This window comes from Marmota monax, unplaced genomic scaffold (genome assembly GCF_021218885.2).
Source record: "Marmota monax isolate L192 unplaced genomic scaffold, Marmota_monax_Labrador192_F-V1.1 WCK01_AAM20220418_F8-fsc00224, whole genome shotgun sequence".
In the NCBI taxonomy this organism is placed as follows: Eukaryota; Metazoa; Chordata; class Mammalia; order Rodentia; family Sciuridae; genus Marmota; species Marmota monax.
In genome coordinates this window covers 389,791-413,984 of record NW_026693937.1, presented here as the reverse complement: position 1 = coordinate 413,984, position 24,194 = coordinate 389,791, and the positions used below count along the sequence as shown (strand labels likewise).

The window sequence follows — 24,194 nt, the reverse complement described above, 5'->3', positions numbered from 1 at the left end:
TATGAAAACTGCAATACTATACAACATAAAATAGTTGAAACCTATTATATACCCATCCCTAGATAATAGCTATCAAGATTTTGCCATATTAACTTCCTTCTTTAAAAATTTCTTTTGAAATATGTTAAAGCAAATCCCAGATATCAAGCATTAAGGGTTTATTAAGATTACAGTATTAATAATAAACAAATATTTTAAGACAAAACTTAAATTGGACATTTTCAAAATATTCAAAACATCTCTGTGGAGTATGATTTGTTTGCCCCTACCCACTTGCAGTCCAAAAGAAATTGTGAAAAAGATGTGTGAATGCTTTAAAAAATAATTTCAGCAATGCTCAGATCTTTCATCCTGGATTAGGATTAGGAGGTAGGAATTGCAGGTCATCTATCTCTTGAGTTTTCTTTTTTAAATCATGTTTTCACTGATTCTATTATTACTTCAGATATATAAGTCAGAAAAGCACTTAGTTTGTGCTTTATAAATATTTCATCATTTATACTTTCTAATATTTGCTTCATTTTTTTCTAGTAAAACCCAAATTAAGAAAAATCTTATTTTTCACAAGTGATCTAGAGAATTCCTGACCTAGCCTAGAGATAGAAGTCCTAAAGAAGAAATAACATTGCTTTAAAGTTTGCATTTTAGTTAGTTAAAAAAGAGATATTTGTTTTTAAAGCCATTTTTGTATCTACTTTTCCAAATTTGCTTTTTTATTTAGTTCTTTTGGTTTTAACACCTAGGGTGTTTGAGCTGTTGTTTTGTTTTGTTCATTTGCTTTTTACACAGTCTATTTAATTCTGTTCTGTAGAATAGGTAATACTTGTGTTTTTAATGTCCTAAGTTTCAGTTCTACTTATTGTATAAAATTGTAACCCTGGAACTGTCAGGCTGGACCTGTGAACTATACCCATAGTGACCTGCCTGCCTTCAACTAGGTTATTGGTATCTGAAGATTCCTCCAAACCAGTTTTAACCTATAAAATGTTATCATCACATAATAGGCATTGCAGTAGACCCTTGCTCTACTTATCCTTCTTCTAAATGGCTGTATTCTTGGTATAATTGTTACTCATATCACTTGGATAATGCACATAGGTAATTTGGGATAAGAAAAGTTATTTTAGAGTGTAGTTTCTTTTCAGGCTGCACCACCATCCTGGCTGAACTTTAGAGATGCTTAATAAAAGTGAAGAGGGAAGAAAGAGCTTGCCATTTGTCTATGTGAATTCAGGTATTACAGAATATTTACCAATGCCAGAATTATATTTAATAGATGACTTTTGTTTTGTTTTAGAATCACAAGCTGATGAACACCTGGTAGCAGAAGTGGTTAAAAAATGTTCATCTGAGACTGGTTTTAGATCTTCAGCAAGTGAAGAGCCACATCTGGCCATTGATTCTCACTCAGTCAAGGATGTCAAAGAAGAACCTCAACATGATGTTAGCAAAATTTCAGTAGTGAGACCATTTTCAATAGAAACCAAGAATTCCATAGATATCTCTGCAGCTCTTGGAACAAAAGCAGCCCATGGCTGTGTAACCTTAGTCTCAGATGAGGCTTTGCCCTCCTGTGCTCCAGAAGCCACCCAGGACAAGGCAATGACAGATGGCAGCATGGGGGTTACGCTTGATGCTTCTGCAGAGGCTGATTTGAAAGCTGAAAGCTCTTGTCCAGAGCCTGTGGCCAGCAGAAGCAAGCTGAGAAAGCCCAAACCTCTCTCCCTAAGGAAGAAAATAACTGGGGGAGCATTCTCAGAAACGGAAACTGTCATGGAAGGCGCACTTCTCACCAAGGCACCATTCAATCCCAATGAATTGGATAAGAGCACACATCCTTCTTTGCTAGGAGATGCTGGAAGCCAGAAATCTCTCCCTGACCTTAATGAAACTTCAGGCACTCTCAGTAGTGACACCAATGACTCCAAGGTTGAGCTGCAGGAAGAGTTGAGGAGTTCATCTCTCAAACTTGAATTTGATTTCACAGAAGACATGGAGAATGTAGAGGCCAGGAAAGCCCTTCCAAGGAAACTTGGCAGGAAACCGGGTAACAGACTGACTCCCAAGATACCAAAAGATGGCCTCAGTGAGCCAGTAGGTGTAGAGCAGCCTGCAGACCCAGCAGCCGGAGACACCCTTCTCTCCCAAGTGTCTTCTAAGCTAGACCTTAGTCAGTGGGATCACCCCAGTTTTAATCCCTTTGGGAGCCACTCCATTCTACAGAACTCCCCACCCCTCTCCTCTAAGGGCTCCTACCACTTTGACCCAGATAACTTTGATGAATCCACGGATCCCTTTAAACCAACTACGACTTTAACAAACAGCGACTTTTGTTCCACCACTGGTAATCATGTTAATGACATCTTAGAGTCACCCAAGAAGGCAAAGTCGCGTTTAATAACGTGAGTGATAGTGGGTGCTGGGTGTTGTGTTTTGTATATCTCTTGAGTTTGGCAGCCAGCTGCTTTTGGTTTTGGTGAACCATTTATCTTTGACGTGCAGCGGTTGCAGACACAAAGCTTATAACTTTATGCTGCAACCTTTACTATATTGCCTAACTCCTGTGTAGAATCAGAAACTCTATAGAGATTTCCTTTGTAGATTTCTGCCTTATTTCCGAATCCTCAGCTTATTTGGCTAAACTTTCTCTCCCCTCTCCATATATATTTTTTATGATTAAATCAGATAAAAATTTGATGGTTTTCAGAAATCCTTGCTGGGAAGAATTCCAAGCCTACAAATACCTGTCTAGGTCAATTACTTGCAAAATGGTTCTTGTGGAATCTTTTTACTTAAACAGAAAGTAGAAACTTATTTTTGTTTTTTGGAAAACTACCATAAAAAGTTGGTGAGAATTCTTGTCTCTATGTATAGTTTCTGGTTCATTAGCAAAAAGGCAAATTTCTGATAAGAATTTTTTTTTTTTGAGAGCAAAGTAACAGGATTTATTAGAGTAATAGGAAGAAAGCAGAGTTCCCAAAGAGGGAAGGTTCCCAAGAGAGGGATACCGATAAGTGGTTACTATCTAGGGGTTCATATAGATCTACAGGTTTAAGGAAGTCAGCCCCTGCCAATCCTGGGTAAGGCACTCAGTGTCCACGAGATATTCATGCAGACTTTGGTCCAATCAAAATATCAACCAGGGGCTGGGGATGTGGCTCAAGTGGTAGCGCGCTTGCCTGGCATGCGCAGGGCGCTCCTCAGCACCACATAAAAATAAAATAAAGATGTTGTGTCCACTGAAAACTAAAAAATAAATATTTAAAAAAAATATCAACCAGGCATTTTTCTTTCTTTGGAGAGGCAGAGACCCCAGTCATGTAGGTCCTGATTTGAAAATAGCCTTTTTGTAAGTTTCTTAGCAAATATCTGTAGGTGCTGTTTGCTTTACTGCCCAGGAAGTTATCCAGGGGGCCCTGATAAGAATATTTTAAATGATCAGTTAAATCTGAGTAAATTAGTCTTTTGTCATGTGCTCCTCCCACCCTCCTCATTTCTCCCGGGATACCTGGATGGACTTTTGCATGTCTTTGGAGTCTCTGGAGTGATTCCTCTGGTGATATTCCATGTCAAGCTTCAGTTTAACTTTGTTATAGGATTACCTTATCTCACTAGTTAAATTGAATAAGTGACAGTTATAATCCTTTGTAACCCTGTGGCATTTTACTAAAAGTTAGACATAAAGAAGGACTAACAAAATGGAGGATGAAATGTGAAAAGGGAGTATGAGAAGTATACCATATTTGTAGTTTTCATGAGATAAGTTGCAGAAATGCTTGTCAGCATTACTATGACTTATAAGAAAAACACCAGGTGGTGAGTTACACTGGAAAGGAAAATATATCCAGAGGTTTAAAGAGAGCAGGTATCGGGCTAGGTTGTGGCTCAGCGGTAGAACACTCACTTAGCACATGTGAGACCCTGGGTTTGATCCTTAGCACCACATAAAAATAAATAAATAAAATAAAGATATTGTGTCCAACTACAACTAAAAAATAAATATTAAAGAGAGAGAGAGAGAGAGAGCAGGTATCCATTTCGAGACCAAAGAGGTTGAGGAATGTAGACGTTAGTTCTTCCGCAGCCCTCTAGCATGTCTAAGAGGAATGAAATTCCATTAGTAGCTCTGGATTTGTTCTGTGATTACATATGAACAGTTAAATGATCATTGAAAAATATTGTTGATGGGTATCTACACAGTTTACTTTTGTGGCTTTTAAGGTTAGATACCTCTGTGTAGATCACACTTGGGGCATGTATTGGGCATGTTGCCACCTTGATACTTCCTCCTCTAAATATGAGAAGCTTCTGCGTAAGAAGTCACTTGGGAGCCTTCTTTTCAGTTACATACATTCAGTTACATATATAGCCAGTGCACTCATGTTAATGAGACTAAATCTGGGCCAAAGAGGGAAAATTTTATTATATGCTTTATGTTCAGTACCAGGAACCACCCTCCCTTGAGTTCTACTATCTTCCCTCGGTAGCCTTTTCTTCCTATTCTGTTTTCATTAAATGAACTTCTCAATCTAATATACCTTTATATATATGGTTTTAAAATTCTTGTACAATCAAAACTCCCATTTTCTTTCTTAACAAAGCAGTGCTAGCCAGCTTTTCTAATGCTAGGATTTTGGTTAGCAGGGCCCTTCATTTGTAGGAAAGACTGAAAATATAACATTTGGTGGTAGCATCTAGTGGATAGTTTTGCATGGCATTCAAAAAGACATGTACAAGAGCTGGGCATGGTGGTGTACTCCTGCAATACCAGCAACTCAGCAGGCTGAGGTAGGACAATCATGAGTTCAGAGCCAGCCTCAGCAATTTATCAAGGTCCTAAGCAGCTTAGTGAGACACAGTCTCAAAATAAAACATAAAAAAAAAAAAGGTCTGGGGATGTGGCTCTGTGGTTAAGTGCCCCTGGGTTCAATGCTTACACGTACCCCCCCCCTCCAAAAAAAAAAAAAAAAAGATGCATAAGATTGGCTTCTGGATTCCTCTATAAAATGGAGACACCAGAATATGAGCGGAATTTTGCTGACCAAATAAGATAAATTATGTGAAATAATGTTCAGCTTCTTAGTGATAGATACCTATTGTAGAGATATCTGGATATCTTTTCAACTGTATTTTTGTTTGCCTTTGATCTGGATGACTTGACAGTTTAGAATAAACATGCTCAGTAGTGAAATATTGTTTTTAAACATTTACACATATTTGGAAAGTTTACTTCTCATCTATAAATTGAGTATGTGGCATTTCTCAGTATACCATTCTCTAAGTCCATTAGACATGAGGTGCTATTGATCATTCACTCACTAGTGCCAACATTCATGAAGATGTCATTTTTAATTTTTATCTCACCTCATAGAAAGTACTATACAACTTTTACATTTACCAGAATAAGATAAATATTCTAGTCTTCACATGATTTTTTTCTACATCTGTCTGTCTCTTTCCTGTCTCTAATTTTGTTGGTGCATCAGGACTACTGAGCAAGTGAAATTTCTCTGTTTTCTGTTGTAAGTACTTTTGCTGTTGTTTCTGTTTGTCCCTGGGACTGTTGGCAGTTTCCTCTCCCACTCCTGCTCCAACTATCTTTCCATAGCATGTTGGCTTCTATTTTTGAGTTTGATCTTTTGATTATTATTATTTTGCATTTCATTTGCCACTTCATAAGTCAGCTTAGCATTGCAACTGTGTGTACCTAAAGGAGTAGAGATGCCCTACCCACCTTAGGTGCGAGAGCTTATGTCCCCGGCTTGGCACACGTCATGTGGCGCTTTAAATACCAAGAGCTGGCTTGGCCTTAGGATCATCACAGCAGTGGTTTGAGAGACTGCTCTGCTATTTAATGTTGTAAATAATTGGATTTTTTTTGATAGGATAAGGCTGCTGACTTGGAGCAGGTAATTATTTTACTGATAAATTTTATTGAGTCAACTCAAGTTTGGTGGCAGTGGGTAGCACTTAGACATTAGGGAAAGAAGACCATGAATAAAGTGGTTGTGCACATTGTATTACTTTATGTGCTTGTTTTAAAATTTTTTTCCCACCAAAGAAAAGCAAGTTATAAATAATTCTTTTATTGGTCAGCGTGGTATTTTTACTGATATTTTTCAGTTCATTAAAACAGAGCAGAATCTGAATTAGTCCTGTGATCACAAATTATGTGCTAGTCTAAAAATAACAGGTGGTCCCAAGTTTTCCACTGTTCTGGACTTTGTATAGTACATGGTGTTCATCTTTTATCTTACTCCTTAATAAGAAAGATAACAATTAATTAAAATACTTTCATACCTTGTTTACCACAGTTCTTTTCTGTAAGCACCTAGGTGTAGACTGGAGCTGTCTTACGAGGCTTCTGTTGGCTTTTAGTGCAATAAAGAATTTTCAAAGAATCTCGTCCAGCGTGATGATTTTTCTGGTAAGCGTCAATGCCTAGTGAGAAAAGACAAGAAGAACCAAATGTCTAGCTGCAAGGCTATCTCATCTAAAAGGATTTTGGTGGTGTATAATTAAAGATGGTAGGGGTCAGAGTACTGATGTTTGACAACACACAGAAACAAGTGAAGTGGTCTTTTCAGAGAAGGAACCCAGCTGTCTTTCTTTGCTCACCCTGTCTCTTTAGAGAAGATTCAGAGGCAGCAAAGCTGTCTCTACATCTCTACTGAGCAGGTGTATGATTTGTGTGGTGCTGTATGCTTTGCTTTTCTCTGCACACACTGTGCTTTGCTCCATCTCATACCTTGAAAGTTGGCATTGTGATTCCAAACTGTCCTGTTGGTCTTTTTTCTCTTTCCAGGAGTGGCTGTAAGGTGAAGAAATACGAAACTCAATCTCTTGCTTTGGATACTTGTTCTCAGGTAAGACTGTGCCTGTCACCAGAATGTCTCTTAGACCTATAGTCCCTTGACTAGAGTTTGCATCCTCTGGAGGAAGTTCATAGACATTTTCTAGTGGGTGTCTGAGTATTCATCTTTAAGAAAACTAATTTTTAGATCCTTACTGTCCTAAAATCATCTGGGAAGTTCCCTGAAGACAAGGGAACTCTCACAATGACCCTTTTTTATTTTTACCTTTTAGAAAAAATTCCCACTCTAAATCTTAGAAAGATGTTCACCACAGAGTGTGAAAAACTTCCAGGGCACCAAAGGGAAGATTTGAAATATTGGTGTAGGTTCTCAGACAGTAATTGGCTTTACTAACTGAATAATAATTTGTTTAAGTCAGGTGGTTTTCCAGTTTATTGCTTTCAACAAAATAGGATCTGAGTTGTCAGCTGATAGATAAGTATTGATGATAGAATCTTTTGGCACATAACTTGGGAGAGGATTCAGAGATTTGAAAGACATTTCTATTACAAAACTTTTCTTTAGCTTTATGTTTCTATGTATGTAAATAAGGTTGATTATTGATTTATTAATTTAGAAACCAGGAACAAAATTGGTGCAGACACTTATTTCATTCTAGCAATAAATAATATCCATTGTGACTATATGAAGTAATTGGAAGCAAAAAAAATCAGGTTTATCTGATTGCAATGAGATGCTTTTTTAAACTTTATTTCAGCATAACTATAGTTACAGAAATATATTCATATTTAATAGATCAATTTAAGTTTAACTCATCCTATATGATTTGGACCAGAAATATGATGTGTAGCTTAAAATATTAAGAAAGAGGTGGAGCGATTACAATATGAATTATTTTGTTCTTCATCTATTACAAATGTATGAAAGTCCCTCCTTCAAATTTTACCAAAGCAGGCAGCAAGAACAATGAAGAAAAAATTTAAAATGAAGAGACTTATGGTCAAAGGAAAAATTATTTAAATTTTACAAGGAACCTTTAAAAGACTTTCAGTCATATAAGTATATTTCACTGGGTTATTTTTTGATGGAAGTGGAGTGGAATACAAATTCAGAAAGAAGAAAGAATAATATGAATTTATGACCACTGAAAAACTTGTTTGGGTAGCTTTAAAATGGGTCACCGGATATCAAATAAGAGGTTTTATTTTTTTTTTTAGTATATTTTTTTTAGTTGTATAGTAAATTGCATTAGACAAGATCAGTAGTTAGACTATACCATATATTGCATCCACTGCAGTTATTTAAAGACAATTATCTTAAAATATTTGTTATTAATTATTTAAAGATACTTTTTTGTGCTGAAAACTTTTTAGGTGAGACTTAAAAACACAATAGGGTGCATGGGTTTTTTTAAAAATTAGGAGGTATCTGAGCAAGAAATTTTGTGAAAACCACTGCTTTAAATCTCTTAAACTGTTTGCCTATAAATTTAGGCTAGAAAAATCTCAATTTTTTCAAACCCTGGACTCAAATTACAAAAGCTAGTTTCTAGAAAACACAGCATTTCACAATTGAAAGACTCCAGCAGTCTTCTGGCTCTAGACCTGGCTCTGCAATTAACTCCCTTGTATTGGGGCCACTTGCTCCATTCCTGAGGTGTCACTTTTCCCCATTTTTGCCACTTTTTTTTTTTTTAGAATATATGCATATATACTAAAAAAATGGATACAGTACCTTTATTTTGTTTGTTTTTATGTAGTACTTGGGATCAAACCCAGTGCCCACATGTGCTAGGCAAGCACTCTACCAATGAGCCTCAACACTTTGCCTTTTTAATAGATAATGTCTTTGTTGCTTTTCCCAGGATGAAGGAGCAGTGATCTCCCAGATTTCAGACATTTCCAATAGGGATGGCCATGCTACTGATGAGGAGAAACTGGCATCCACATCATGTGGTCAGAAATCAGCTGGGGCCGAGGTGAAAGGTGAGCCAGAGGAAGACGTGGAGTACTTTGAATGTTCCAATGTTCCTGTGTCTACCATAAATCATGCGTTTTCATCCTCAGAAGCAGGTACGGAAGCATATCTTCATCTTTGTTATGTACGTAAGCATAGAAATGCCTGAAAGTCTGAAAGTAAGAGATGCCTTAGATAAGAGAATTGGGTCACTTGATGGATAGATTTAGAATGCTTATCTACACTTTGCTTTATCTAGAAAAGAGATACAGGAAAGTGCTTATTGAAGTACTAGGGACTTATGGACGAGTGTGGCAGTATGTTCAAGAGAAATTATTGCTTGAATTTTCTTATGACTTTGTGTTAATGTTAACTTCCAGAAATAATAACAATTAGCATGTATAGTGCCATTCCATGTGCAGGCATTGTTTTAAGTGCTTTACTTGTATTAACTCCTTACTGCTCACTACCTGTTGCTCTTTTTGCTATTCTTCAGAGAAACAAAGTGAGGCACAAGAAGCTAAGTAGCTTGACCAAGGTCACTTGGCTAGTATAGGAGGGAAAGGGATGTTTTTTCCTTTCCCATTGCAAGGTTCATGGCTGAGACCTGTATAACAAAAGACAGACTAATGAGAAAAACATACAGATTTATTTAACACAAGTTTTACAAGGTACAGAGCCTTTCAAAATGAAGACCTAAAGATACAGGGAAGATTGTTTTTACAGATAGTTATAGGAAGTACAATTAGAGGAAAGAAAAGTAGATCTGGAGGGAACTTATAACAAGGGCTATTTGTTGAGATTCCTCTCATTGTCTCTGCCTTCAAGGATGAGAATGTTCTTTTTCTCTGAATATTAGGAGTACCTCTCTGGAATAAGGGTCTTATAATCTGTTATCAGGGGAAGATGAGAGAATTCTTTTACGTCTTGCATCGGGGAGAAGGACAGACCTTTCTGCTTCCTCAAATGATGAGGTACCATATTTGAGGGCAGTGTGCTCTGAACACTGTCACTAACAAATGGTAGAAACAATTGGAACCTAAGCAGTCTGTTTCTATGGCCTTTTAGCTGTAGTGCTAAAGTGTGGAATGATTATTTTCATTATGCAAGGCTACTATAAGTTTGTCCTGAATGTGATACATTAAAATTGACAAGTACCTTATAAAATTCTTCTTAGTTTTCTAATGAAGAACCTGAATTAACTTTAGCTGAAGCCTTTTCCTATGGGACTCTTCATATCATTTTAGAATGAAGACCCTAAAATGGCTCCACATAACATCTGTGGAACTTAACTTATGAAAGATTTGGAAATGTGTACCTGGTTACTTTCAACATTATTAAAAACTTAGATCTTCTTAAGCAACACAATTCTTACCCACACAATAGTGTAGGCTTTTTCTTAAGAGTTTAGAAAGTCATTCTCTGCCATTCTGCATCAAAGAAAACAGATGGAAAATCGGACTTTGAGCAATTTATTCTCTTCAGCCACCTCCTAGCCCCTCAGGCCTCAGTTTCTCATTTACTGTTACTATGACAGTTAACTAAGATAATCAACTTATTAAGAGAAAAGGTTTATTTTGGTTCCAGGGCATGATCAGGTGGCCCTTGGCTTTTAGGCCTGTGGTTGGGGTTGCCCAATCCCAGTAGTGGGGGGCATGTGATGGAGCGTAACCGTTCATCTCATGGTCAGGAAGCAAAAAAGAAGTAAGGAAGTGGGTGGAGTCCCACAGTGTCCTTCAAGGGCACCCCACACCCATGCCCAGTGACCTGAGGACTTCCCAGTAGGCCCTACCTCTTAAAGATTTTGCTATCTCGGGGTTGGGGATTTAGCTCAGTGGCAGAATGCTTGCCTAGCACGCACATGGCCCTGGGTTCGGTCCTTAGCCCTGAAAAAACAGAAAGATTTTGCTATCTCTTAACAGTACCATCCTAGGGACCAAGCCTTTGGTGGACATTTAAGATCCTAGCTATTGCACCATGCGTAACATTTCTGGTGTCTTTCTTTAAGGCCTTGTTCACCACTACCCCTTTTACCCCACTTTCTCAATGTTAATTCTTAGTACTCATACCTGCTCTTGTTTCTTGTCCATATCTGAAGTATCTTTCTTTGACATTTCCCACAAAAATTCCACCTTTTTTTCCAAGTCTCTCTGCATGTTCCTTGAGTCCCAAGGAACCTCTGCTCCCACCATGTTTCTTCTTGCCCTTTCAGCTCTACAGTACCAGTGCCATGCACTCATTGTAGGAGGGTGGCTTTTGTATCTATCTTATTTGTCTCCAAGTTAGGGATTATTAGAGATGTGTCTTTGAATTTCCTCTGACACAGTACATGGTAAATATTCATTGAAATATGTTCTTCCCTACTGGAGGAAATTCCTTGAAGAGGAATTTCTATTAGATAACAGCACTATTCTCAAAGTTGGTAAATCGGCTAGTTGGCTTTGGAAAAGCACAAAAGATTTAAACAAGCTGTTACACTGTAACTTGTTAGCTGTATCAAAGGAACACTCCAAGGCTGTGGTCTCTGGGGACATAGGGGTGCTACAGGCTCTGGTACTGAAATCAGAGACTATTGGCTGGAGAGAGAGTCACCTTAGAGATGCTTCTTAATGGATACATACATGGGTGTTCCTCTAGAACCAAGAAACTCTCACTGATGGGAGGTAATCTGCTGTGTTGATATAGCCCCACTAGCTTTCTGTGAGTAAAGGGCAAATGGGAAAAGGAGGTTGTAGTAAGGAATTTGGGTTTTTGTTTTTGTTTTTGTTTGTCTGTCTAATTTAGTACAATATCACCTCTGGTGGTGGAGGGAAAAATAGACCTCACACAAGGTAACTGTTTACAGGGTATAGAGAAGATAATAAATTTAGTTTTGCAGGCTCAAAATTTAAAGCTTAGTATTTTATATGCTGTATTAATTAGACTGAGAGTGAGTTCTTCTGGGCTGGAATTTAAATTCAGACTTGGTAATAAAATAACATTCATTGTTAATAGTTTCCTCTTCCTGAAATAATACCACTGTTAGTACAACTCATTTGCTGAACTTTTCAATGGACACAAGGGGGCAGCCTTGATGTTCTTTCTGTTCGACCATTGACATTCTGTTTATGGCTGAGTGTATATTCCTCTTCTGAATGTTATGGACTTCAACACTAAACAGATCAACAGAACTCAACAGAATGCAAGTGCTCATTTTAAAATTTCAAAACATTGTTGGTATGTTTGTAGTGACTTTGGACCTGTACTGAAGTTCCTAAGAGTCTTTCACCAAGAAAGAAGGAACTTCTTGGAATAACTATAAAAATGACTTTCTGTTTTAGGTGTAGAGAAAGAATCGTGTCAGAAGATGGAAAAAGACGGATCTACTGTACTTGTAAGTTTTCAAATTCGGAGAACAAGGTGGAACTCTGGTTTTCTTCAGTATTTGATTTGAAGCCCATATTATAAATTTGTTAAAGTCTAGTCATTGTTAGGTGATGATGATGAAATTGTGTATGTGTGTGTGTGTATTTCTTTTTTTTTTTTAGTTGGACACAATACCTTTATTTCACTTATTGATTTTTATGTGGTGCTGAGGATCGAGCCCTGGGTCTGGCAAATGCAAAGAGAGCGCTCTACCACTGAGCCACAAACCCATCCTTGTGTGTGTGTATTTCATATGTACATATGACACATTTTCTTCACTGGAGGAACTCATAGTTTATGCATAATGTTCTATACAGTAGCCAGTAGCCACATGTGACTGACTGTTGAGCGCTTGAGCTGTAGCTAGTCTGAATTGAAATGCCCTGTATGTGTGAAATACAAACAGTATTTAAGACTTATTACCCCCCCAAAAAGGGATTATTAAATGTCACAGTAACTTTTTATATTGACTACCTGGTGAGATGATGATATTTTTGATCTATAGAGTTAATTAAACTATATTATTAAAATTAGTTCTACGTGTTTCTTTTTATTTTTTATTGTAGCTACTAGAAAATTAATAGGTACATATGACTGCCAGTATATTTCTGTTGAAGTGTACTGATATAAGACACAAAATGCAAACTAAAAATACCCCCTGGAAAATGTTTTAACAGAATGTGTTCAGGGCTGTCTGACTACATGGCAGGTGTTGAGGTTGGATGTGAGCTAATAAAAAGCAAAAAAGTTTTTTCATTACAGAGGATTGAACCCAGGGGCCCTCTAGTACTGAGCTACATCCCTAGGAGTTCTCCTTCTCTCTCTCTCTCTTTTTTTTTGAGACAAGGAGTTGGTCCAATAAAATAAATAAATAATTTTTAAAAAAGGAAATAGGAGGACCTAGGAATGGTGTAACACTAGAATGATCCTCAGTTGACAAAGGTGCATCATTGAGATTGTTTCCCTGCCTGTGAACATCAAGAACCAAAAATACAGAATGCTTCATGATTTTGCATGCCATGTTGCACAGGTGCCATACATATCTTCTCCATATTGTTTCAGTTTCAGTATATGTGCTGCTGAAGTATTTTTTTTTTCTTTTAGTAGGATTTCAGTAAGTTGCCCAGGCTGACCTCAAACTTGCTGTCCTCCAGTCTCAACCTCCTGAATAGCTGGGATGCCACCACGCCCAGCCACAAAAATCTTTTTTTATCTCTTTATTTTCAGTTTTAGATATACAGGAATTCCTTGTTCTATTTTTATATATCTTACCCCTACTATTCAAATTATTAACATTTTACGCACAATATAGTTATCTAAATCACTAATACACTTATACTGATACAGTACTATTAGTTAATATTTAAACCTTGTTCAGATTTTTTCAATTGTCCTACTAATATCCTTATGCTAGTGCAGGCTTCAACACAGGATCCCACAGTGCGCTTAGCTCTGTGAGCACTCTACCGCTGAGAGGTAGAGAGAAAATGGTCACATGGGTAACTTAAAGCCATTTGCCTTGTACTCACAGAAAGCTAATGGGGCTATTATCAACATAGCAGATTGTGCTTTGTGAGCACAATCCCCTTAGTCTCCTTTCATCTGTAACTGTTTCTCAGTTTTTGTCTCTAATGACCTTGACAGTTTTGAAGAGTTCTGTTCTGTTAAGTGCATAGTACATCTTTCAGTTTGGGTTTTTCTGATGCTTTTTCATGATTAAATTCATTTTATTTGTCTTTGGCACAGATACAGCAGAATTAATGATGTAGATGGCAATGTGTCCCCTTTTGGTAGGGTTAATTTGATCACTTGATTAAGGTAATGTTGCCCAGGTTTCACCATTTGAATATGTCCTAAAGACAGTATATTCCAGGGGCTGGGTTGTGGCTCAGTGGCAGAGAGCTTACCTCGCACATGTGAGGCACTGGGTTCGATCCTCAGCACTACATAAAATGAATAAATAAAATAAAGTTAGTGTGTTCATTTACAACTAAACTTAAAAAAAGTATATTCCAGGTAGGAGTATTGGCCTGTGTAAAATCAGGGAGTAGGAAAAAGTATGAATTTTGTAAGGAATTATTAATATTAATAATCTCATGTCACTGGAGGATACTTTGTATATGGAAAGTAAGAGACAGGTCATCAAGGGATACAGATACACTACCAGGAGGTTTGAAGTTTGATAAAATTGGTAGGTAACTCTTGTGAGGTTTGAAGTAAGAAATAGTGTGATTGGTTATAGTTCAGAGAATGAGATAGAGGCTGGGAGAGGGTTTAGCAGGTAGAACTGTCACTGCTTGGTGACATGACATTCGTGATGGCGGTAATGAAAGAAAGTTGATGAAGACCACTCGGTTTCTGCCCTGAGAATCTAGGTGGTCGCTGTTAACCAAGCCCAAAGGGGCCTCATAACACATGGCACCACTCTCCACCTAGTGGTGTAAGTCACAAGTCTGGGTGTCATTTTTGACTCCTCCCTCCCCCTTGCTCCCCTTGTCAAGATATGTGGCTTCTGTGTCCAAAACTTATTGTAAATTCATCTACTCTTTTTCAGCTCATGGCTACTACTGGTCCCATTTTAATGGTGGTGGCCGTTTTTTAACTCGTCTTCCTGTTTCCAGGCTTAGTCTCTCATTCTTTGGCATAAATCAGCATAATGTGATTCAAACACAAAATTAGTCTCTTTATTCCTTTCTTAAAGCTCTGCATGGGCTTCCCGTATCTTAAGGATATGTTCAGACTCTTATTGTGGTCTGTGTGATTCTCCACATTTGACACTTGCCTACCTGAATGGAATTTTTTTTTTTTAAAGTTCTATGACCTACCTCTTTGACCCATTTACCTATTCTCCCTGCTTCCCTATAAGATTATAAGCATGGTACAGGTAGGGACCATGACTGTATTATTGGCTGGTACACCCCAGGACCCACCACTATAAATATTTCTGGATGTAGGAATAAGTAAAAGAGAAGAAAGATCAGAATTGTAGAGTTTATTTTTAGATATATGGCTTTAAGTTACCCATGTGACCATTTTCTCAGTCCATATATCCTTTTGGTGGTTATGGGTGTGTAACATGAGCTCAAGAAAAGTTTGGTTGGCTTTAATAGCTCTGAGGGACCATAGGACACAGGTGATAATTGAAGCTGTGGAAGCAAATAAAGTTGAGATTGAAACACTTTACTTTGATCCACAGTAAAAAATACCTTTCAATTCTCGACCAGTACATATCTGGCACATCATAGCTCATACATTTGTATATTTATAAAACAAATTACACAATTATATGCCTTTCTTCATGTAATTTACTTTGATGTTTCCTATTATCTTTCTTTTTTTTAGTGCAGATTTTTGGTGCCACTAAACTGTTTTCATGATTCACTACTGTGCTATGACCCCTGGTATTTCCCTATATAATAGAGAATGAACTTCTTAACCTTAGGAATGCGCAGAGGAGGAGCCTATAGAAGCATGGACAGGAAGTCAGAAGGAAGAACTTACATATCACATGTGGGAAATCAGAAAGCATTGTTTCCTCACTAAGGCTTCACACCTTAGTAACATTTGTTTCCAGACAAAAATCACTTTTGCCCAGAAACTTATGTGATCCTCAGTTTTCTGGAGAATGAGGTCATCTGATCCCAGTACAGCCACTCAAGGACTGAAGCTTCAGTTTGCTCATCTGTGAAAGAGAAACTCCATACCCTACTACCAAAGCAACCTGGTTGTACAGCCCAGAAATCTGGTTCATTTTGAAGTTTTCCAAGTACAATAGGAATACTTTCTAGTATTTTCAGTGTGTAAAAATAGCGAAAGGATGGGGCCAGGGTTGTGGCTCAGTGGTAGAGCACTTGCCTAGCATGTGTGAGGCACTGGGTTCAATCCCTGGCACCACATAAAGATAAATAGATAAATGTGTTGTGTCCATCTACAATTAAAAAAAAAATTTTAAATAGCAAAAGGATGATTGAAGAGGGGTGTGTTGAGTGGACAAAGCATTGGTCTGCAGATTTATGCAGCTCTTGAAACTGTTTAAACTTCATGATTCCCAACTTATTCCTCTAACACTTGTCTCTAGAGCCTGCTGGTGAAAGACATAGATGATATGTATATCTGCTGTGACCTCCTAAAAATAACTGCACTTGAACTTGCTGACATAAATAAATTTCAACTTTTTTAGAATGTTGAATTAACATTGTTTAATAAATTGTCACTTTAAAGGTTGGGGATGTAGCCCAGTGGTAGAACACTTACCTAGCATACATGAGGTGCCTGGTGTTGGTCCCCGGAATTTCAAAAGAAAGGAACAATTTCAGTCTTCAAAGTAATTAATAAAGAAATCTGTGTAATCTGGTATTTACTTTATTAAGCCTCTTTGAAGTACTTTCCTGTTGCAATCTTGTGCCCAGTGGTAGGTGGCTGGGACAAAATAATTAAGACCATAGAGTAAAAGTTATTAAAGGTTGAGTTTATGTGGTTTTCCAAGCATATCTTTGTTAGTAGTGGCGGGAACTGGTACTGCTCTGGGGAGAACAAATGATGGAATGAGCACAGTCAGCAGCACAATGCAGACAGATTGGTGATGCTAATTCTGCCACTGCAAGGACATCAGCTAAGGGAATTACTTTGTGGCATATATGTTCACTGTAGATTTGTAACCAAGATGCCATTCAGTTCTATTATCATTAGACAGGTATTTTTTGGCACTCAATTGTGATTGCCCTGAGGGACCAGGAGAAGGACTAGGGAACATGAAACCAGACCCCTTTGGGAGGATGACTGATTAATTTGGGCATCTTTATTAAGATTTTATTTAGAGGTATTTGTGATAACTCACACCTGTGATCCTGGCTACTTGAAAGACTGAGTCAGGAGGATCAAAAGTTTGAGGCCAGCCATGGCAACTTAGAGAGCCCCTTTCTCTAAATATATAGGGGATATAACTCGGTGGTAGAGTACTTGCCTAGCTTGGCCAAGGCCTAGGGTTTGGTCCCTAGTACTTCAATTTAAAATAAACAAAAAACTTGATTCTAGCCCAGTTCTAAAAGAGATTTTATTTTATTTTATTTATTTATTTATTTTTTTTGAGACAGGTCTAAGTTGCTTAGGGCCTCACTAAATTGCTGAGGCTGGCTTTCGAGTTTGCCTTCCTCCTGCCTTAGCCTCCCCAACCAATGAGATTACAGGTATGCACCACCACACCCACCTGGCTAATTCTTTGCAATGGTAGACTTGGTAGACTTTCTACACTGTTTGATAAACAATATAAAGGACTAAGGGCTGGACATGGTGGCACACACCTATAATCCCAGATACTGGGGAGACTAATGCAATAGGATTACAAATTTGCAGCCAGCCTGGGCAATTTAATGAGACTCTGTCTCAAAGTTTAAAAAGTGCTGGGGATATACTCAGTGGCAGAGTGCGTGCCAAGCATTTGTGAGGTCCCCAATACTGTAAAACAAATCATACAAACAAACAAAAAGGACTGAAAAGTTTTAGTCCTAAGAGACTGGGAACGGTAACTGAAATAAGTCACAGCATAAATTCTTTCCCTGATCACCTCTTAAGAACTGTTGCATTCTGAGAGGTGAGGCTTATGGCTTATGGCCAGGAGAGAGCTGGCAGGCTGCAGAACCACTAGCTTATATATAGTGGCCATCTTCCATGTCCAATTAAGAATACTGCCTCTTCTGGATACATTTGTTAGCATTAAGTTGATGTGAGCAGGCTGACTAAATTCATTTATCCCCTCCACAAATGAATGAAATACTGAACTCTAGAATGGATATTAGTATTTCCTTGCTAAGAAGACTCTTAGTAGTTTCTTGGTAGCTGAGGCAGGAAGATTGCAAGTTCAAGGCCAGACTAGGTAACTTAGACCCTTTCTCCAAAATTTTGGTGGCGGGCGAGGGGGGGGGGGTTGTACATGGACACAGTACCTTTATTTTATTTATTTATCTTTATGTGGTGCTGAGGATCGAACCCAGGGCCTCATATGTGCTAGGTAAACACGCTGAGCTACAACCCCAGCCGTCAAATTTTTTTTTTTTTTAAGGACTGGGGATGTAGCCCAGTAGAGTACCCCTGGGTTAAATCCCTGGTATGGAAAATGGAGGGGAGAATAAAGGAGGGAGGGATAAAGAAGGCATACCAAATTAATGAGATGGTTCTACTGTCCAGGGGTGTATTGGCTATCTACTCTGAGTAACAAATTACTCCAAAATTCAGTAGCTTAAAACAATAAATACTTATTATCTCATTGTTTTGGTGGGTTAGGAATCTTTTGCTGGATGCCTCTTGATTCATGATCATGAGGGTCTCTCGTGATCAAGGTATTACTAGTCATCCAAATCCAGTCATCCCTGTATTTGATTTAGGGTGAATTTGATTCCACTCACATGGTTGTTGGCAGAGACATTATTTCTTTTCACAAGGGCTTTTGCAGACTTCTCAAAACATGGAAACCAGAGTCTTTTTATAATATTAGGTTCCATGATTTTTGCCATATCTGAGTGAGTCACTAAGTCTAGGCTGTACCCAAAGAGAAGAGAATGCACGAGAGGATTAGTATAGGAGGTAAGGTTTGGAGAGCCAGTTAGAGACTGCTCACCCTGATTCTAGTGAGAGATTTCTACCAAAATCTATACCAGGAGGTACTGGGATTACCTTGGACCTCTGTCAGCCTGATGGGCTTCCCTCCTTCAAATGCTGCTGGAAGGTGGGCACTGCCAGTTAGTGGTTTTTATGTTTCCCTTTTCTTGGTCTAAGATGAGTTTCTATATTGGAACTATGGCTGAAGTCTGTGAAGCTGTTTCCTAAAATTACATTTGTGTTTTGAGCATTTTATATAAAGAGAGTGAGGCTACAGTGAACCAAAAAGTTTAAAAGCCACTAGTCTAAGTTAATGTTGGACTTTCTGTTTCGTCTTGGTTCAAAGAAGATACCAACCAGAGAATGGATAGATTATAATCCAATAATCAGTTAGCTATTCTCCCGTTAAAGGGAATTAAGATTATTCCCAGTTCACTTTGGATGGTATTTTGGACATTGCCATGCTCTTAAATCACAGAGCACATTCATACAAAAAAGTTTACTTCCATAGTTGGGAGGAAATCACACCAAATATGCTTTTTAGGGAAATAGTACTGTTAGGTAATTAACCAGCCATGAATGGGTGACCCCGGAAAGAACAATGAAGGGCAACTGAAAACCACAGGGAGGCTTATCTGAAAGATAAATATCTGGAAGATGGAATTTGGTATGTGAAAACCTCTACCAGCCATAATTACATACACTAAGAAAAATTAAGATCATGTCACACCCTACTAGGTGAGATAGCCTGGAACACTCCCTTATCACCAAAATTATGTCACAGCCCTCAATTACCCCAAACATGACCATCACAAAGAAAGCTTGCTAAAAACTATTCAAAGGGTAGTAAATTGATAAAGGGGCAGGAAATTGAAGCAAAAACAGGGGAACTCAATTACCTTATCATCCTCTGTTCAAGGTGGTCTGTGCAGTTCCTATACTGTTAGTCAGAAGTCAAGAGGTAGACCTAGGTAGGACTCTGGAAATGTCCTTGGGATCCCCAATAAAACTTGAGGGCAGGAGGGGCATGCTGTCCTTCTCTTTGTGAGGATCCATTCTCTCCCATGAGAGTGTCCCTTTTCCTATCCCTTCAGTAAACTCATGCCTGCTACTCTAAGTAACATGTCTGAAATCTTTATGGTATGATCACAAGAACTGGTGAAGAGAGGGCTTCTGCAGCTGCCTCAGCTTTGCAGCAGGCCTCTGTCTTGTAACAATACTAAGTCCCATGTTCTTGTGAAAAATGAAATGCTAACCAAATGTGGCTTTCTGGAACTGAGTTTATGATAGAAACAAACTGGCACATCAGAAGGTGAAGTGCTACCAGAAAGGAACTGAAAATGTAATGACAAGGAAGAATCCAAAAGTCAAAAAAAAAAAACAAAAAACTACATACAGGTCTTGACTTACCTCTAGCTACTTTTTATAGGGACAGGTAATGGTGTCCATGAACGTAGTTCTGGATTATAGCAGGATATCACTGCAGACCAACTGAAGTTCATGTTGATCCTGAATTATAAAGGTCGAAAGATGGAGGTCAGAGTTCAGAAAAATGGGTCATTTCAGCTTCCTTAAATCTGAAAGTCAGTAAGGCACTTTAGAAACATTGCCATTCAAAGTGCCTGAGATGTATACAGAGCATCAAATATAAAAGGAACATCCGTCACTTTTTTTGAAAACTTATTTTCTTGGAACATGTCATACCCCAGAAATATGAGCCATTAAACATGTATCTTTTATGCCCACGATTCCTTGGTCACTGACCACTTATACTTTCTTCTTTTTGGATTAGAAAACTTCCCCAGGTTATCTGTTCAGTGAACCTAAGAGTGCCCTGGTATGCATTAGAATAGTTTTTCCTTAGATAGTATTGTAATTGCATTATTTCTTAAAGCTTCCCTTCTGCTGCTTTTCTCTGCAAGTGTGTTTTTAAAGGGTGTTGTCAATTCAGTAATGAGGAAGTTATTGAAGACTATTTGGCGCTAAGTAGCTAAGGAATGAATGTATTGAATGTGAGCCCTTCCCCCCAGGGATTGTTCGAATCCTCTATGGAGAAGGCTCCTGTGTCTGTGGCCTGCGGAGGTGAGAGCCCCCTGGATGGAATCTGCCTCAGCGAATCAGATAAGACAGCTGTGCTCACCTTGATAAGAGAAGAGGTAAAGGCATTTTTTTTCTGTCTGCTTATCACACCATTTCTCTGTAAAGCCCATGTGCCAACCAGTAGATTCCATCTTTGTTGGCTCAAGTTGCCCCAGGCTGTAAGTTCTTATTTCCTACAGCTTGTGTAACTCAATATAAAGGGCTCCCTGTAAAACTCAGTATTGATGCTGAAGTCCTGACATGTTGGTGTCCACAGGAAAAGCCAGCACCCTGAAACATTCTTAAGAATTTGGTAGGCTTCTTTAACTTTTAGCCTTGAAGCATTAAATGTCTAATTTTGCCATCTCTGTTCTGATCCATTTTTAAGAGGCTTATGCCTAAGAATGCCTTAAATTCTAGGCATGTAGCTATAAAAAATTGTTTCCTAATTCCATCCATTCTTTAAACAGGTCAGCTCTCAAATTCCAGTATTGTGTTTTTAAACAGTCTCTATTCAAAAGACATTACCACAAGTATGCTTCATTATTCAGTTACCATCCTCTCCTGTCATATTTCTGTGCTGTATTTTATGTGTTTGGTTTATGTGTTCCTTGAAGATTCCACTTTTTCTTTTTTTAAAGAAAGTAATTCTGTTGCCATAACAATTTTATTTTTACACTATGATGAAAGTAATTAAGTACCTTTGCTCTAGGTCTTTCAACATTATATTATAAGTAACTTTAGACTGGTAACAAGGGCTGTCAGCCAGTCCTGTTGTCAAAACTTGGGAGCAGTGGTAAGGAAGCCTACCACTGCCACCCTGCTCATTTTCTTATAAATGAGAAAAATGACTTCGTCTTCCTCTTGAGAGTTAAACTCTGAGATAAATGACCACCTATTGAACCAAAGCAAAGACATGCCTTGTTGCCTGAAGCACACAGGGTGGCTTCTAGGTTCTTAGAGACACCAAAATAAAGAATATACCCATCAGGAATCAGGAAACACAGACAAGGAAGGGTAGTGAAAGGACAGTGGCAAACCCATTGGAGTTGAGGTAGTAAGTTGAAAATGTTTCCAGATAGTAAGCATCCCAAATATGGGTGTGGGTTTTGGCCTGACTGGCAAGATCCTTCCGATGGTGATGGATCCTAAAGAGGGATGTATCCAGCCTGGGGCATTCCCCTTGTGCACCCCTTGTTCTGACTCCATTCTTACCAGTCAGAAATCTCTGTAGAAAAGATTGTGCTGGTCACACCAATTTATAGTACTCTGATTTTGTGGCAGTTTCATTTCTCAAAGAAAATTGGTGGTCTGACATCTACTGCAATTATGTAACTTTGGCTAAGGTGAATCTCTGTCAGACGCTCTGCTCTTGGTGTCCTGTCCCAACTGTGTCCCTACAGAGTTGACAGCCAGACCATGGACTGAGGTAAAATTCATGGAACTTGTAAAATCCTCTAAAGTTCCTGGGAGATCTGCTTAACCTTATCCTAGTGGCTACATTTCATCATTCTACAGCTGAGAGTACACGTTTCCAAATGTTTATGAACATTATATACAAATGTCAAGGTTTTATATTCCTAATATCAACTGAATGCCTCAGGTTATACTTGGTCATGTGTTATTTTCAGTCTCCAATCTTAAATTGAAACTGTAACAGATTGATAAGGTAAAAACCAAGCTTTATTATCATTTAGATAATCACTAAAGAGATTGAAGCCAGTGAATGGAAGAAGAAATATGAAGAGACCCGACAAGAAGTTTTGGAGATGAGGTTTGACTGGAAGCTGGGGGGAGGGGTCAGGTGTCTTGAATATTATTAGATCTACAAGTGTTTGCTCACCACAGAACCAGCTGTTGGGAACTTGAGGGCTTTGATCTGAGATTACCTCACTTTGCAATTGAGAGTGTCATTTCATGAGTTATGTAGAACATTACATGTAAGCAAAGTTCACACTGTTATTGTCTTTTTTAAAGAATGGACAAATTTGTGCAAGAATATCCATATGGAATACAGAATAATAAGATTTATTGATAAGATCAATGATGGAGGCATTGAAATTCAATGGGGGATTGAACCTAGAAGTGCTCAACTCTAGAGCTACATCCCAAACCATTTTTATTATTTTGAAACAGGGCCTCACTAAGTTGCCCTGACTAACCTTGATCTTAGGATCATCTTGCCTCAGTCCCCCAAATAGCTATAATTACAAGCATGTGCCATTGGGCCTGCAAAATCCATAATAATTTAAAATAGTCATACATAGTAGCTTCAAGTTACATAATCATCACATGGATTATAAGTAGGCATGTTAATAGAAAACAAAATTGACTTTAAATTGAAATCTTTTAATTTATCCTCTTTATTCTTTAAGAGAATTATGTACCATTAAGTGGCTAAGGATGGCATCAAAGAAGAGAAGGAAAAACCATACATAGTTCATGCTTGTACAGTCTGCATTTGAGTGATTAAGAAACATTTTAGCTGGGTAAAATGGCACGTGCCTGTAGTTCCAGCTACTTGGGAAGCCGAGACAAAAGGCTCCCTTGAGCTTACAAATGCCAGGACTAGACATGGGGAGACCCTGTTACGTAAATTTGTATATGTAAATCAGTATATATCAATGAGTTTAATTGTTTGAGGGCAGCATTTCTCTAAATTCCATTGTATGAAAATTCTCTTCTGAATATTCTTTTTTCTATTTAGGAAAATTGTGGCTGAATATGAAAAGACCATTGCCCAAATGATTGGTAAGGAGTTTTTTTTCTCTAGGGCATGAGCCATAGAATCTGAGTCAGTTCATGCTGCCTTAACAAGGTACCATAAACTAGGTTACGTATAAACAACTGGCATTTATTTATTACAGTTCTGAAGGGTGAGGAGACCACGATCAAGGTTCTGTCAGTTCCGGTGTCTGACATGGGCCTGTTCCTTGTAGTCATGGCCTTCTTACTTTGTCCTCACCTGGTGGCTGAAGGGGATAGCTAGCTAGCTCTTTGTGGTCTGTCTTTTCACACACATAATAATTGTCCACATCTGTGGGGTGCACTGTGATAATTTGATCCATGAATGCAGTGTGCAGTGATCTAATCAGGATAATTCACATGTCCATCTCAAGTATGTATTATTTCTTTGTACTGAGAACCTTTGAACTCCTTTATTCTGGTTCTTTAAAAAAATAAATAATAAATTGTTATAAATTATAGTCACCCTACTATACTATAGAACATTAGACCTTATTCCTCATATCTAACTATAATTTGGGACCTGTTATCCAACATCCTTCTTTCCCTCCCTCCCCTTCCCAGCCTCTAGAGACCAACATTATATTTTTTACTTCTGTG

The 24,194-nt window shown here is 38.2% G+C and overlaps 1 protein-coding gene, 1 long non-coding RNA gene and 1 other non-coding gene across 15 annotated transcripts in view; 1 reads left to right on the top strand and 2 right to left on the bottom strand.

The window, feature by feature from the left end:
* Nucleotides 1-24,194, top strand: part of Tacc1 (transforming acidic coiled-coil containing protein 1) — a 160,599-nt gene that overhangs the window by 79,033 nt on the left and 57,372 nt on the right. For 5 of the 13 annotated variants that reach the window (XR_009228570.1, XM_058585422.1, XM_058585418.1 and 2 more), the window contains 8 exons: nucleotides 1,298-2,402; nucleotides 5,487-5,522; nucleotides 6,806-6,866; nucleotides 8,680-8,887; nucleotides 12,092-12,144; nucleotides 20,801-20,926; nucleotides 22,547-22,623; nucleotides 23,557-23,600. Coding sequence is in view for 12 of the 13 variants with exons in the window: in XM_058585418.1 (XP_058441401.1) it covers nucleotides 1,298-2,402; nucleotides 5,487-5,522; nucleotides 6,806-6,866; nucleotides 8,680-8,887; nucleotides 12,092-12,144; nucleotides 20,801-20,926; nucleotides 22,547-22,623; nucleotides 23,557-23,600 (1,710 nt within the window). In the remaining variant the exon portion in view is untranslated. The remainder of the gene's footprint in view (nucleotides 1-1,297; nucleotides 2,403-5,486; nucleotides 5,523-6,805; nucleotides 6,867-8,679; nucleotides 8,888-12,091; nucleotides 12,145-20,800; nucleotides 20,927-22,546; nucleotides 22,624-23,556; nucleotides 23,601-24,194) is intronic. The other 8 variants (XM_046463823.2, XM_046463822.2, XM_046463821.2 and 5 more) reach the window with 5 other exon arrangements.
* LOC124106256 (uncharacterized) lies at nucleotides 4,960-20,340 on the bottom strand. Its single transcript, XR_006856039.2, has 4 exons — nucleotides 20,181-20,340; nucleotides 8,550-8,944; nucleotides 6,749-6,811; nucleotides 4,960-6,441 (listed from the first exon to the last, which is right to left on the bottom strand). It is a non-coding gene; the product is annotated as an uncharacterized LOC124106256 (long non-coding RNA).
* Nucleotides 13,163-13,264, bottom strand: LOC124106291 (U6 spliceosomal RNA). The gene has a single exon (XR_006856051.1). It is a non-coding gene; the product is annotated as a U6 spliceosomal RNA (small nuclear RNA).